This window comes from Solanum dulcamara, chromosome 7 (assembly GCF_947179165.1).
Source record: "Solanum dulcamara chromosome 7, daSolDulc1.2, whole genome shotgun sequence".
Classification (NCBI taxonomy): Eukaryota; Viridiplantae; Streptophyta; class Magnoliopsida; order Solanales; family Solanaceae; genus Solanum; species Solanum dulcamara.
The window spans coordinates 2775245-2789765 of record NC_077243.1 but is presented as its reverse complement, the minus strand read 5'-3'; the positions used below and the strand labels follow the sequence as shown (position 1 = coordinate 2789765).

General features: G+C 31.9%; 2 protein-coding genes across 2 annotated transcripts; one reads left to right on the top strand and one right to left on the bottom strand.

The window, feature by feature from the left end:
• The first annotated feature begins 392 nt into the window (after nt 1-392).
• LOC129896698 (boron transporter 4-like) lies at nt 393-7129 on the top strand. The gene is made up of 14 exons (XM_055972644.1): nt 393-489; nt 968-1076; nt 3224-3306; nt 3399-3591; nt 3683-3821; nt 4126-4291; nt 4380-4546; nt 4628-4801; nt 4903-4998; nt 5100-5216; nt 5403-5731; nt 6051-6330; nt 6436-6576; nt 6761-7129. The coding sequence occupies exons 2-14, from the start codon at nt 970-972 to the stop codon at nt 6794-6796; spliced, it is 2028 nt and encodes a 675-aa protein (XP_055828619.1). The 5' UTR covers nt 393-489; nt 968-969; the 3' UTR covers nt 6797-7129.
• A 749-nt stretch (nt 7130-7878) lies between these two features.
• Nucleotides 7879-8629, bottom strand: LOC129896674 (protein AGENET DOMAIN (AGD)-CONTAINING P1-like). The gene has a single exon (XM_055972612.1). The coding sequence runs from the start codon at nt 8579-8581 to the stop codon at nt 8069-8071; it is 513 nt and encodes a 170-aa protein (XP_055828587.1). The 5' UTR covers nt 8582-8629; the 3' UTR covers nt 7879-8068.
• Between the last annotated feature and the right edge of the window lie 5892 nt (nt 8630-14521).

Genomic DNA, 14521 nt, shown 5'->3' with positions numbered 1-14521 from the left:
GAATGACAAGGGGGGTTAAGTCGTCGGTGAGGGATATGTATCTTCTCCGGATAAATTAGCTTGGTGATCTGGTTACACGAACTTGTACAATCCTTTCATTATGAGCTAGCTTTTCCCAAATGTGCGACAAGGTTCCATAAATTTACATGCCTTATGCAATGACCATGATTTTGCAGAATTTTTGTCCTTGGGCAGTGAAAGTTTATCAATCAATTACATTAGATTAAAGAAATAAATAAAATAATCTTAATCTGTGAGAGAACTTAAAATAATTAGCTCAGATCGTCATGTCTGACCTTTGAGTTCTGTACCAATATATTTATTTATTTTAATTTTAAAGTAATTCAATTGTCTTCTTCTCAGAGACGTGGCAAACTAGCCATTGAGAACTTTTGTTTGAGCAACAAATAAAAGTCTATCTTGAAAAACAAAAACTTCTCCTGCATAATATTTCAAGCCATTTTCTTGGGAAAGTGAAACAAATATCAGGTAACTAATGGTTCTTTTATATGGCTTCAACTCATCATTTATAGTCCACTTAAGGTGTATTTGGTATGGAACAAAATATTTTCTTCAAAAATAAGTATTTTTTTTTCAATATTTAGTACGTAAAAAAAAATATTGTCCTAAAAACATTTGTAAACAAACACAATTGAGGGGAGGGGGGTAAGGTGTGGTGGTGTTGGTTTTTTTGGGAGTGGAGACAATTAGTCTAGCGGGACTCTTGTGAAACTTGTTTTTTTGTGTTCAGGCAAGTCAACCTCTTGTTTTGAAGTAACTTATATTTTTTTTAGAGAAAATATTTTTTTAAAATTTTGTGATGAGATTCTTGTAGAGAACTAGAGCTTAGTAAGTGATACATGCCATGTATTCTGTCAAGAAACCCCATGTTTTAAAATTCAATGTTCTCTGTATTTTGATTGATAAATACTTATTTTTCCGATGTATATCTTTTGTGGGTCACCAGAGATGAAGAGTCGTTTTGGAACTCTATTCAAAGGCATTGCAGAGGATATTCGAGGAAGAGCATCATGCTACAAGCAGGATTGGATCACTGATAATAGATCCGGAATAGGGTAATATTATTTTTTTTTAATTGTTTTTAAACAATTTTTGTAAATGAGTTAAACTTTTTAGAGTTAATGGTTAAAAATAGTATTTTAGCGAGCTTTACACCCAACTATGAGTTCTTTCCTTTTCTTTACTAAATTGTCTCCATCTAACACGCCTCATCTTCAATTGTTTTAATACATGGATAGTTCAAGTAGCACAAGAGAACAATTGATAGTTGGTGAGTTAATATACAATTTATCATTCAATTATGATTTTTCTCTCAGAAAGTAGCCCAACTTTGATTTTTAATCCAAAAATCACTTAATTATGAAAGTTTTTATTTATAAAATCACTCAATCTTGATTTCTTTCATTGTAATTTGTTGATATGAATTTTTTAATTTAAAATTAGAAATTTAAGAAATAAAAATAGATCTATTTAAACCATTTTAATGATCTGACCCACTAAAAAACAGATTGAATCTCATGAGTAACAATAAATAGAATGACAATTTTATTATATCACTATTTGAATATAATAAATTCAATGTTTTGAAAATTATATTGAAAAATGTCTATAATTAATAATTAGGTTAAATAAAAATTAAAAATAATTAATTGTCTAAATTGAACAAGTAAAAATAGACGGAGGGAGCAATACAAAATGGAGACGAGGTTCAATATGTTTTTACATCAAGTTGTTCTAGAAATTATTCATCTGACATGGTAGCAAAAATAAGTTTTCTTCCCTGGGAACTTTTTAAATATTTTAAAAAGATGATTAACAATGGATTGAACACAATCTTGCATTAATGCAAATCATGTATACAGTGGCAGACGGTAGAATAAAGTAACTAATGTGATCTACTTGATAATTTGTGTCATAACATATATAGATTAATCACGGATGCAAAAGCATGGAATTAATATATTAATCTAATCAGTCAAATATTCCTGCCAAATGTCAATTGAGCGGTGATTTAATTAGTAATATTTAAATTAATCTAATCAGTCAAATATTATATATTATCGGATCACTAAGAGCCCGTTTGGATGGGCTTTAAGTTTGGACGTGTTTGCCTAATGCTAACTTTAAGTCATAAAGTTCTTAAAGTCAGTCAAAAATGAAAAGTTAGGAATCTAACTTTTTTTTTCTAAGTGCTTAAAGTCATTTTCTTTGATCATGGAAATTACTTTTATATCCCTTATATTTTAACTAAATTCTCAAACTACCCTTTTTATTCTTTTAACCCTAAAATTCACATCATTTTCCTCATTTAAGCACTTTTATCCAAACATTCAACTGCATATTTATAAAACTAACTTTCAGCACTTCAAGTTCTAAAAACACTTCATACATAAAAGTTACTTTTTTTAAGCCCATCCAAACAGGCTCTAAAATGGTTTTTAAAGATATTTTTTAATTTTTTATCAAAATAAAAATTTCATATCAAAAAATTTTAATGAAAAAATCAATTAAATATATTGAGTGATGATTCACTTTACCCAATAAAGGGCTATGCGAAATAGGAACGTTCTGTCATTGTCGTGAGACTCTGCTCGGCAAACGAGTCGATTATTCAGAAAGTTTTGTCATTGTCGTGGGTCCTTCACTTTCATTACATTGATGAGGATTGCCTCGAGAAATAGCAACAGAAGAGTAAATGCATTAAAACGGGACAATTTTTAGCTGGTGCTGCTATGTTTGGCGGCGAACTTGCAATGGGGAAAAACGTATTTGTAGCTTATATGCCGTGGGAGGGCAAACGAATACAAAGATGAAAGACTTTATTATTGAGAAAGTAAAAGGAGACCAATCAATCGAATATTAATTAATACGTAATCGATCGAACACTACTTGAAAACGGCTCTGGCTTAGAGGGCATTCAGCACAATGACCAGTGATGGATAGATGTTACAGATGATGAATCAATTTCTTTTATATGTCTATGTAAAATTTTCATAGTTGAGTGATTTATGGATTAAAAATCAAAAGTTGAGTAACTTTCTGAGAGAAAAATTCATAGCTGAGTGACAATATGAGATATTATCTCGATAGTATAGGTGTGAATCTCGCGAAAAAGTAAAAGCTCATGTATTTGTGACTATTATCTCAAATGTATATGTTTTTTGATTGTATTCTAACTGCTACTTGTGTGTGTATATGCCAGGATATTAGCTCCAACTACCTACATATTTTTCTCATCTGCTCTTCCAGTGATTGCTTTTGGAGAACAATTGAGCAGAGAAACAGGTTCTTTTACATTTCAAACTTTTAATGAAAGCTTTCTAAGGGCGTTTCTGATCATTAGTTTTCCTATTATACAACTTGATTTTGCATTTTAGATGGAAGCCTCAGCACTGTGGAAACTTTAGCTTCTACAGCACTTTGTGGTATCATTCACTCGATAATCGGGGGGCAGCCTCTTATGATACTAGGAGTTGCAGAACCTACTATTATTATGTACAGTTACTTGTACAAGTTTGCAAAAGGGAGAGAAGATTTAGGACAGACCCTTTACTTGGCTTGGGCCGGATGGTATGTTTGAATATGTTCGATTTTCATATAAACGCTGTTTGAAAGACAACATGTCATGATTTCTCATATCTACGATGAAATTTTACTGCAGGGTGTGTGTGTGGATAGCTCTCATGTTATTTCTTCTATCAATATTCAATGCATGCTCTATCATAAGTAAATTTACAAGGATTGCTGGGGAAACTTTTGGCATGCTTATCGCGGTGCTTTTCATTCAAGAGGCAATTAAGGTACACTTTAGCTGCAGAAACAAGAATTCTTTTTATAAGATAATTCAACTCTTGGCAGGGGCAGAGCCACAATGGTAGTTATGGGTTCGGCAGAACTCAGTAACTCTGGTTCAAACCCTGTATTTGTGTTAAAAGATTCATTCGATATGTACAAATAATCCTTAGCTAGAACCAAGCTATAAGCAAAACAATATTGTGGTCCAAAACTCATAAACTAAAAATCCTGATTCTTCCTCTGAATCTCTTTGTGACATCTGAAAGAATAGAGACTTGATCAGAATGGGTTTGTATTGCAACTTCCTAGGGATTAGTGAGCGAGTTTAGCATTCCTAAAGCCGAGGACCCAAGTTTGGAGAAATATCAATTCCACTGGCTTTACACGAACGGGCTACTTGGAATCATATTCACCTTTGGCCTTCTCTACACAGCCTTAAAGAGCAGGAAAGCAAGGTCATGGTGGTACGGCACAGGTTTGTAATCCAAACATTTTGATGGTGTCAATATGTTGTCACTTCATCAAAGTACATGTCTCACAACTTTCTATTTACATTATATCAGTCTGGATTAGAAGTTTCATCGCCGACTATGGAGTTCCTTTAATGGTTCTCGTGTGGTCAGCTCTCCCATTTATTGTGCCAAGCAAAGTTCCATCTGGAGTTCCAAGAACGCTCTATAGTCCCCTTCCTTGGGAATCTACATCTTTATATCACTGGACTGTAATTAAGGTGTAAAAAATTGGTTCAAGGTTCCTTTCTTTAATTAGTTAATGAGAAATCTTGGAACTTTAATACATACCTCAACTGCAGGATATGGGAAAGGTTCCTCTAGCATACATATTTGCTGCCATAATACCAGCTGCTATGATAGCCGGACTCTATTTCTTCGATCACAGTGTTGCTTCACAGATGGCACAACAAAAAGATTTCAATTTAAAGAATCCTTCTGCTTATCATTATGATATCTTACTCTTGGGATTTATGGTATGATATCCATTATCTGTGGATTTCTTCTACTTTTTCTAGTAATGTATGTAGATGTTTCTACAATCAAGACCAATGTGGGTTGATACTTCTGTCCACAGACTTTGCTATGTGGTTTAATTGGATTGCCTCCTTCAAATGGTGTCCTGCCACAGTCCCCAATGCATACTAAAAGTTTGGCAGTTCTTAAGAAACAGGTAAATATAATTTACTTGTCGATGATTGTTATGATACTTATTACTGTGTTGCCTCTGCTGCTGCTACATTGAATTCTAAACACTTATGTATTGCTAACTAGCTTATCCGGAAGAAGATGGTTGAAAGTGCAAAGGAGAGTATCAGGCTAAAAGTTAGCAACTCTGAAATCTACGGCAACATGCAAGCTGTATTCATAGAGATAGATAGTTCTCCTATTGTAAGTCCATCTCCTTAGTTTCTTTAGCACTTTCAAAATTGCACCATTGTTTTTTAGTTAGATAAACCTAACTCTGAGTTAATTTGTCCAATACTTTACCATCGAGACTGAACGTATTACGTGTCGTTATGGAGATATATAGAGTTATATTGAGCTTTATAAAACCAATCTTTCTTGGCTATGCAGAGTTCAGTAGTTAAAGAGTTGGAACACTTGAAAGAGGCAATAATGAAACATGAAAGTGAAAATGCAAATGGCGAAAAGTCTAATGGTATATTTGATCCTGAGAAGCACATTGATGCTTACTTGCCCGTTCGAGTAAATGAACAAAGAATCAGCAATCTATTGCAGTCACTACTAGTAGCAGCATCAGTAGGTGCTATGCCAGTGATAAAAAAGATACCAACCTCAGTTCTTTGGGGATATTTTGCCTACATGGCTATTGACAGCCTTCCTGGAAATCAACTGTGGGAAAGAATACTGCTTCTATTCATTGCCCCTGGCAGGAGATTTAAGTAAGTTCATTTGTGCCATATGATCATTGAAGTAATTAAGTAAATAGATCATCAAGTCTTACTCCCTTTGACTAGCATTTACAAATAATAAGGAACTTCTTCTAACGATTTAACCTCAATTGTCTAAGGTATTGTCCTCTCTGATCAAACTATTTGAGCTTCATGTTTTTGTCCCCTTGGACTTTAACCCAAAGGGCACCTCGACACAAATTTGATTTCAAATTAATACACACAAACACAATCACATGCTTGTTGACTTTTTACATATATAGCAATATCTTGTGGCTTGTTCAACTAACCAGAGTGATCATTACGGCAGGGTCCTTGAAGGGGTTCATGCATCTTTTGTGGAATCAGTACCATTCAGATACATTGTAATTTTCACAATATTCCAATTTGTGTACTTACTTGTTGTCTTTGGAGTTACTTGGATTCCTATAGCTGGCATTCTCTTCCCCTTGCCCTTTTTTCTCCTCATAAGCATAAGGCAACATTTGCTTCCCAAGTTGTTACACCCTAGTGATTTGCAAGAGCTTGATGCAGCTGAATATGAGGAAATAGCTGGTTCTCCACAACGTGAACTTAGCTTCTCTTTCAGGGTAATCTAAAAGTTGTCATTTTTTAAGTCCATTTACTTTTTTAGATTTTCATTTGTCAAGTCCCCAACGCACTTAGCTAATGAAACTGTCAAATAATGTGATCAGGAAACTGAGGCAACTCTTTCTAGAACTGAAGGCGAGATAGAAATTTGTGATGCTGAGATTTTGGATGAACTTACAACCAGCAGAGGAGAGATGAAGGTCCGGACTGTCAACTCTTCTGAGGATAAGCGCCCACAGCCACAGGTACCCCTTCACATTGATTTTCATAATTACTTGTACTAGTATTACAACATGCGCGATGCACAGCCAATATTTTTAAAATATAATTAATTGTAACCAATATGATCTTATTACTTTGAGCACATTACTTCTAATTATGTTGATTAAGTCTTAATTGTTGATGGATGCTAATGATACCTATTTGCAGGTTATTCACCCAACTGCAGGTAAAGAATCTGTGTGAAGGGGGAAATAACATTTTAGGGGTTTAAAATTGGGGACAATGTGACCTATGTAGAAATAAAACAGGTATTGAGTCTTGTATAAACTGAGCAATGAAAGTTAGGATAAAAAAATATATCAAAATTTCCATGGCTCTAGTGTGTATTGAATCTTGAGTTGGTACAAGTGGTATGTATCCATACATGTAGAGTGTATAATACTACAAAATGTAGGTCTATTTAGAACTCTACTATATTAAAGGATGGACTTTATAGAAGTATTTTACAATTGTAAGCAAATGTTGGGTTGAGAATGTAAAGTGTTTGATAGTTGAATGATCTTCAATAATTTTGAATCATTAGCATATATGGATATTTTTTGTCTTTGCAGCGCAGACTGAATGCCTCTAAGACAGAATTTCGGCCTAAAATGGACTCATGCACAAAAGGGGAAAAAAAATATCCTTTGACGGATGTTAATGTGAAAATATTTTTGAAACATCATTGCCTAGATTTTAAAGGTTTGCATAGTATTTGATGCTTCCCCCATCTATCAGTAAAGTTAGTTCCTCGTCTGATCACATCTTGTGTTCTCAATAATGAGTCATCTTTTAATGAGAAAGCGTCTCTTATTTTGCATATATATTTTTTGGTATTCGGTATTCGTATTGAGGCTTCTGGGGGAGAGCCCTACAAATAAGATTTTTTTTATTCACAAGGCTCGAATGCGAGAGGTATGGTTTAAAATAGACCGATGTACAATGTTTTACTCTGCTGAAGTTCTACAAGTTTGCTTCAACTAAATTATAGAAAAATTAGCAAACAAAACTGTAACGAAACCATTTTTAAGTAGGATTTTTCATGATTAAAATAATAAACAAACTGGCTCAAAATTACTATTTCATTATAGAAAAGTATCAAATTCAAGATAAACGACAAATTTATGTATGAAACCGCTCATTTTTATATGAATAAAACATTATCTCAAAGTCGGCTTGATACGAAACAAAGTTCAATGATTTTGCTGGATAAATCTCAAAATTGATTGACCTTTTGAGATATTAACTCAAAAATTGGTTGATAACTAAGATGGTAACTCTGCTAATAATTAAAAAATTACAAATTTTCAATATATCATAAACTAATTGACAATTTCATGTATTCCACTACATAAAAACGTACAAGTTAACGATCAAGAACCTAATAAAATATACTTGACTAGATTAATACTCACTCACTATAATAATTTCTTGAAACCAAAATCAGTACAATCTAAGTCCCATTAAACCTTTACTTTAGTTGGAAGAAATCCACTTGCCCTTACTCCATTCTTGATGAAACCTCAAGAGTTGAGGAGGATATGCAACATTATCCCCAGTTGTAGGGAAATAAACATAGTAATTTTCTTCATGTCTTCCAGAAATAAAACCGATCCACCATCCATCATTGTCAAACACATCAACTATATCGTACATACGAATATCTTCTGGTATTAATAATGTCTCATGTTGTTTAGGTGGCATGGGACGGATTTCAGAAGCCGTGACAATTTCCTCTAGTAAATCAGACTTATCGTCGTTCACCAAATTCGTATATTGGACTCTATAGTGAGAATTTCCAATCAAAGAAACGATAGTGGCGGTGTAATAAGCACCAATATATCCCCATTCTTGACTTGCAACTTCAACTTGATCACCCCTTTGAAACAATTTTGTTGTGTCCTGTTTCCTGAATGCCATTTTATTAATTCTTGCCTTTATGTTGTCTATCAAGCTTTCTGAACGATATTCCTCAAAATTGGGTGCCATAATTGTGACTTGATAGAGAGAGAAAAAAAAAAGATTGATTTATTTAGTTGAATGATGAATTGAAAGTGAAAAACTAATGAGGCGTTACTAATGAATTTATAGGGAGAAAAAAATGGTTTTCCTTAAGTGACTAGGAATAGGAATTTGTTTTCACTCTCAGTTTTTCTTTGGGTTTCCTTGTATGACTAGGAATTGGAATTACGGTTTGGTTTATTTTACTTCCATACGTGATTAATACGCGGTTTTTGGTTTAAGAAATTATAAAAGACATTTTATGCAAACATTCGAATGTTTTGCCTTATTTGTTTCACTTTCCTCAACAACTTTGCAATAGGGGGCCCTAATCTAACTTGCTCATGAAATCATAATGAAAAATTAAATAAAATATTCAGATTAAAACTTCTTACCCAAAATAATCCACTATTTTCCTTCTTTTTTGTGATTGGAAACGTGAAAAGAAGCTCTACACTCTATGTTCAACTATTAAACTTTTTTAAAGCTTCATTTTAAAGCTTGGCGTGATGCAAATCGTTCTAATGAATAATGTATATCAAAAGACTTAAAACATTGAGAGGAACTCATATCTAAAAATTGAGATCGTTTAGAAGAGATTTTAAATTGATCGGGATTGAAAGACTCCATTGGCTATTAAAGCTTCTTTAAAAATTGATTTTAAAATTTGACGTGCCGGAAACGCGAATTATCACAAGCAAGGGACACTTTACTTCAAGCGAATAGTGCTGCCTCGCTTTAGCTAGGCTGAGAATACGATTTCCGACATTGAACTTCAAAAGAAAGGAGGAGAAGACGATCGAATAATATATCAAAAGACTCAAAATATCGAAAGACGCTCATATCTAAAATTTGAAATGATCAATAGAGGAGATTTGAAATGATCAATATTGAGTACAAAAACAGTTTGCAATGTATAAATATTGTATAAGCAACCTAGATGTATATATATCTTTGATACATAGTTATACATTATATATACATGATATATATTATTTAACAATATTGATACACTACATATACATACAACCATTTTTGTTGAAATTCTTTTTTGTTGCCTTTACATATTGGCAAGTATCCCAATCATGGTTTGCTTAAGTTTGAGCTGATTATTGATCCATTTATTTATTAGCTCAGTCCATTTCAGCCCATCAAAATTTATGGGTTGATATTTAATTCAAATTGATTTATGAGAGATCTTGTCAAAATATTTTCGAAAAGACATTTTTAAAAAAAATAAATTGATATGTTAATAGCAGTGTTTTAAAAGGTGGGGGCCTGAGGCGAGACGTTTTACTTAATATAGGGTGAGGCGTAAGCCTCGAGACGTGGGGTTTAAGCCTTATGGATCTTTAAATTTTTAATTTGCAATATGATATAATAATATAATAATGCAAAATTATAAAAATACATGAATAGTTTGAAATAATTACAAATATGATTTAGGAAACTCATAGAAAATAAAACTTCTAACATGATTATACAAGTTTAAAGAATCTAATATCTTAACTTTTTAATAATAAAAGAATCAGCTACAAGAAAATAATCAATAAAACTTACTAGTATTATAATAAAAACATCACTCCATCATGAATAAAAATAAAATTACTATTAAATAGCTAAATAAAATATGATACTTTTGAGACATATGACAAAATAAAGAAGACCAATGATAAGTGAAAAGGTATAACTTCGCTACGTATTTTTTTTTAAAATGTTACATAATATATAATCACCTTCATAGTGTTACCAAATAGTAAATATGTGATACTACAACTTGTTATTTGAGTTACTCTCGGTCTTCTTATCTCTATAGATTAAAAATTATTAAGTATCATTCATTTTATTCAAGAATTATGAGGGTTAACAATGTTAACTAAAGATTTTAACACATAATTTGTGCAAGATCTGTTAGGCGAGCTCTGAGCGTTGGTCGTTGGGCGTGCTTAAAGCGTACAGTCGGGCGCTTAGGGCGTAAGTCTTACATAACTAAGTCTCACACTTGAGTCTTGGGGCGTTTTGCTAGAGCCCCGTCCCAGGGCGAGTCCCAACATAGTCTTTTAAAACACTGGTTAATAGCCATAATAAAGAAAAATAATAATTTTATTAGATACTCAAAAAATATAAAATAACAAACAAATTAATTAAAACTTATTAAGAATTGGGTGGGTTGAGTTTTGACCTGCATATTAGCTAATTTAAGCCCAAGTAATTTTTTGAGCAGATAAATAACCCGTTCATTTATCAACTCAATACATTTTGATCCACCCAAATTTAATCTAATTCGTCCATTTGACAGTTATTCTTGTAAATCATCTTTTTGAAATTTTCAAGTTGTATAATTGATCATTCGTGTAAATTAACAGGAAGAAACCTTCACACCTTTCAAGAGCTAACATTTTTGTAATTGTAATGCAAAGACATTGAAAATCTTTTGGATGAAATACGTTATGTACCTTTGTATATACACGGAGTCACAATTACATTTTTTTTTCTTTGCGCATATATATCATGTGAAAAAAATATATCCAAAAAATAAATAGAATATAATACATGACATTACAGGCCATTTTAACCAAAAGCGAAGATAACAGAATTTTGACAAAGAAAGCTAATGACAGACCATGTAAATCCTCTGAAAGTTGAATTTGAATAATTTGTATATGCTTCAGTTAGAAGAAATCCACTTTCCCTTACTCCATTCTTGATGAAACCTCAAGAGTTGAGGAGGATATACAACATTATCCCCAGTTGTAATTTTCTCCATGTCTTCAGGAAATAAATCCGATCCACCATCCATCATTGTCAAACACATCAACTATATCGTACATATAGCCATATTTTAGTTACATTGCTTATACATAAGCTATACACTGAATATACATTATGATACACTCAAAAAATTGAACATAGTTTGACTATACATGAAATATACAATGACTATACATGTCTATACAGTAAATGACCATTTTTTTGATAGTAATTTTTACCGAATGGCCATGTGGCGTAATTATCCCAATATTTTATTGCCTATATTTCAAATAATGCATTTGTTGTTTCCTGATAAGATATATCATATATAGTGCTCTTTGAAAACGTTTACCAACATGTTTTTGGGATTCTACTACAAACTTTAGTATTGCAGTTGCCAGTATGTTTTGGTTGCATATTTGGGACTATATTGGGCTATTGTAGATCTCAAAACTTGATTTATTATTTGGGCCGCTTTCCAGGACATCCTTCCCGCGACTTCGTAAAGCCCAATTATGAGTAATAGGGTGGCGACTAACTCTTCATAAATGTACTCCATCAGTTTCATTTTATGTCCTACATTTGTTGGGACACATAATTTAAGCTTGCATTTGGATAACCAATATAAAATCATGATTTTAAATCAGCATTATGTAATTTGGGATCATGATTTCAAAAAAATTTAAATATAAATTTGACTACAAGTTTATATTTTGAACATAAAAAAAGATTCATCATTTTTAATTTTAGCAAAAAAGACTCATAATCAGCGTGATAAGATTGTTTGTACCATCTAAAAGGATAATATTGAAGAATAACTAGCTATCACTATTTTTGACTCAAGAATTTTTATAAAATCGTTTGTATTTGAAAGCTTGTAATCACAAATATTTATTTATAAGAGTAACATGGAGATATGCGATTTATAGATTTGGCGCCTTACAATATTCTAATATCTTTACAAACTATGATTTGTTCATTGGGTATCATTATGAAAAAATTGAAGAAATTTTGTTAGTACTCTTCACAACTTGTAGGATTTTTCATGTTTATGAAAAAAAAAATGCAACTTAAGTGTTGCATGTCTAAACAAAACTTCAACATCATATGATTTGATTGAATATCATGATTTCATATCGCATGTCCAAACGGGCCCTTATATACAGAAGACTATTGAATCAAATGACTCAACTAAATGGGTGCATGACATATCAAAAATATCAGTTGAATCTTGTTATCTTAAGCATGTATGTTGTTATTCCTGTAAGGGAGTATCATGAGAGTATTTAAGTTAATCCTGTAAGGGAGTATCATGAGAGTATTTAGTCAAAAACTTACTAAATATAAAAAGGTAAAATTCCTATATAACGGATACTTTTATATAGATGTTCACGTTTCAAATTATGTATACTCTCATATAGATATTACGTTATTCCCCGTTAACATCCGAAATTGATATCCTAAGATCTTATTTTACATGAATAGAGGCAACGAATATTGATCCTGTAGTTACGGGTTTTCTGCGCCTTGACTTCAACAATATTGTCCTAATTTAAGGTGCTTCTTTTGTTTGAATTAATAGACAAAATAGAATAACGTTTCATCTCTGAATTTCTTGCAAAATGCCCTAAATGACACACTTCTAACTCCTATCATACTTGCTAAAGGTGGAAAATTGCTTACATACTACACATCTATGCCCACCTTACTTACTTTTTTAATAATCACGGTGCTTCGGGTTAGCTTCATAGGATACCTGTTATTAGAGAGATGGAGCAATAATTTGAATTTATGAGTTCAATTTTTTTCTTAATTAAGTAATTGGTTTTAAATTAATAAATTATATATATTCAATGAAACTTTTAAGAAAAATATAGATTTAGCTCAAAGCTATTGCATTCAGTCAAACTTGTAAGTCATACTCTAGCTTCGCCCCTACCTAATTCTATATTTCATCGATCAACACAAGTATAAGGTAACTCAGTTTTGAATAAATGAGCGAAATCATTTAGAAGTCATATGGTTGGGTCTAAGGTGTATAAAATAGTGTTGAATATGGTATATTAATAATGCTGACATTAGTAATATTTGTATTAGTTATTCTTGAATTAGCTATGCTGATGTTATTTCTAATGTTATTTCTAATGCATTGTTTGGTTTGATTTATTAAAAATAACATGTGTTGCATAATTTATAAAAAATAATAATATTTATATACAAAAATATCCTCCATCGAAAAAAAAATTAAAAAAATTAAAAAACAATTATATCTTTAATCATTATATTATTCTCAAATTCATATCATTTGATTAATAGAACACCCCTTGGGCACTCTATCCGCCACCTTACTCCTTTGTGATTATCAATTGCACATGTCTTGACAATTAAACACTTTTCGATTATTGCTGACCACAACACAAATAATGTGTCAATCCTGAGGGAGAGACAAACAAACATATAAAGATAACTGAAATCACTAATTGGACGCTAATCATGTTATAACAACATTGGAAGAGGAGGAAGGAGGGAGGGGGGAGGGGATGGTTGGCCCTTTTTTGAAATGGGCCTTCAACTTAATTCAAATTAAAAAAGTTAGCCTGAGGATCGTTCAAAATGATAGAAAGGGTTTTAAAATATTTATTAGACTCATGAAAATCAATATTCTTCGGCATATCAAGACTAGATATATGAAAAGAAAAAATTATAAGATGGAGCATCATAAATTAAAATTTTGAAATAAATTTACTTTTGATATGAAGAATTGATCATTGTAATTTGTATCTAACTCAACTTAAAGGGTAATTTATGATGTGATGGTTGCATAAAATCATATTACGAAACCAAAGGACCATTCACCCACTGAACTCAAGGACCATCTATCACAAATAAATTAGAGTTGAATTCTCACTGACTATATGTTTCTTTCTTTAAAATTCATTCTAATATTTGCTTGCAAAAATCATATATATATATATATAAAGGTGACATTTTAGCCCATGGAATAAAATAGAAATAAAATATAAAGAGTAATATGAAATACGATGATACAGTTCTCATCTATAATCTCCTCTCTCATTTTCCGACTATTAGTAGATTCGAAAAGAAAAAAAGAAGAAGAGAAGAAAATCCTCAAAATTGAATCCGGAGGGTGCACATGGGATTGCCTCAATATCAGAT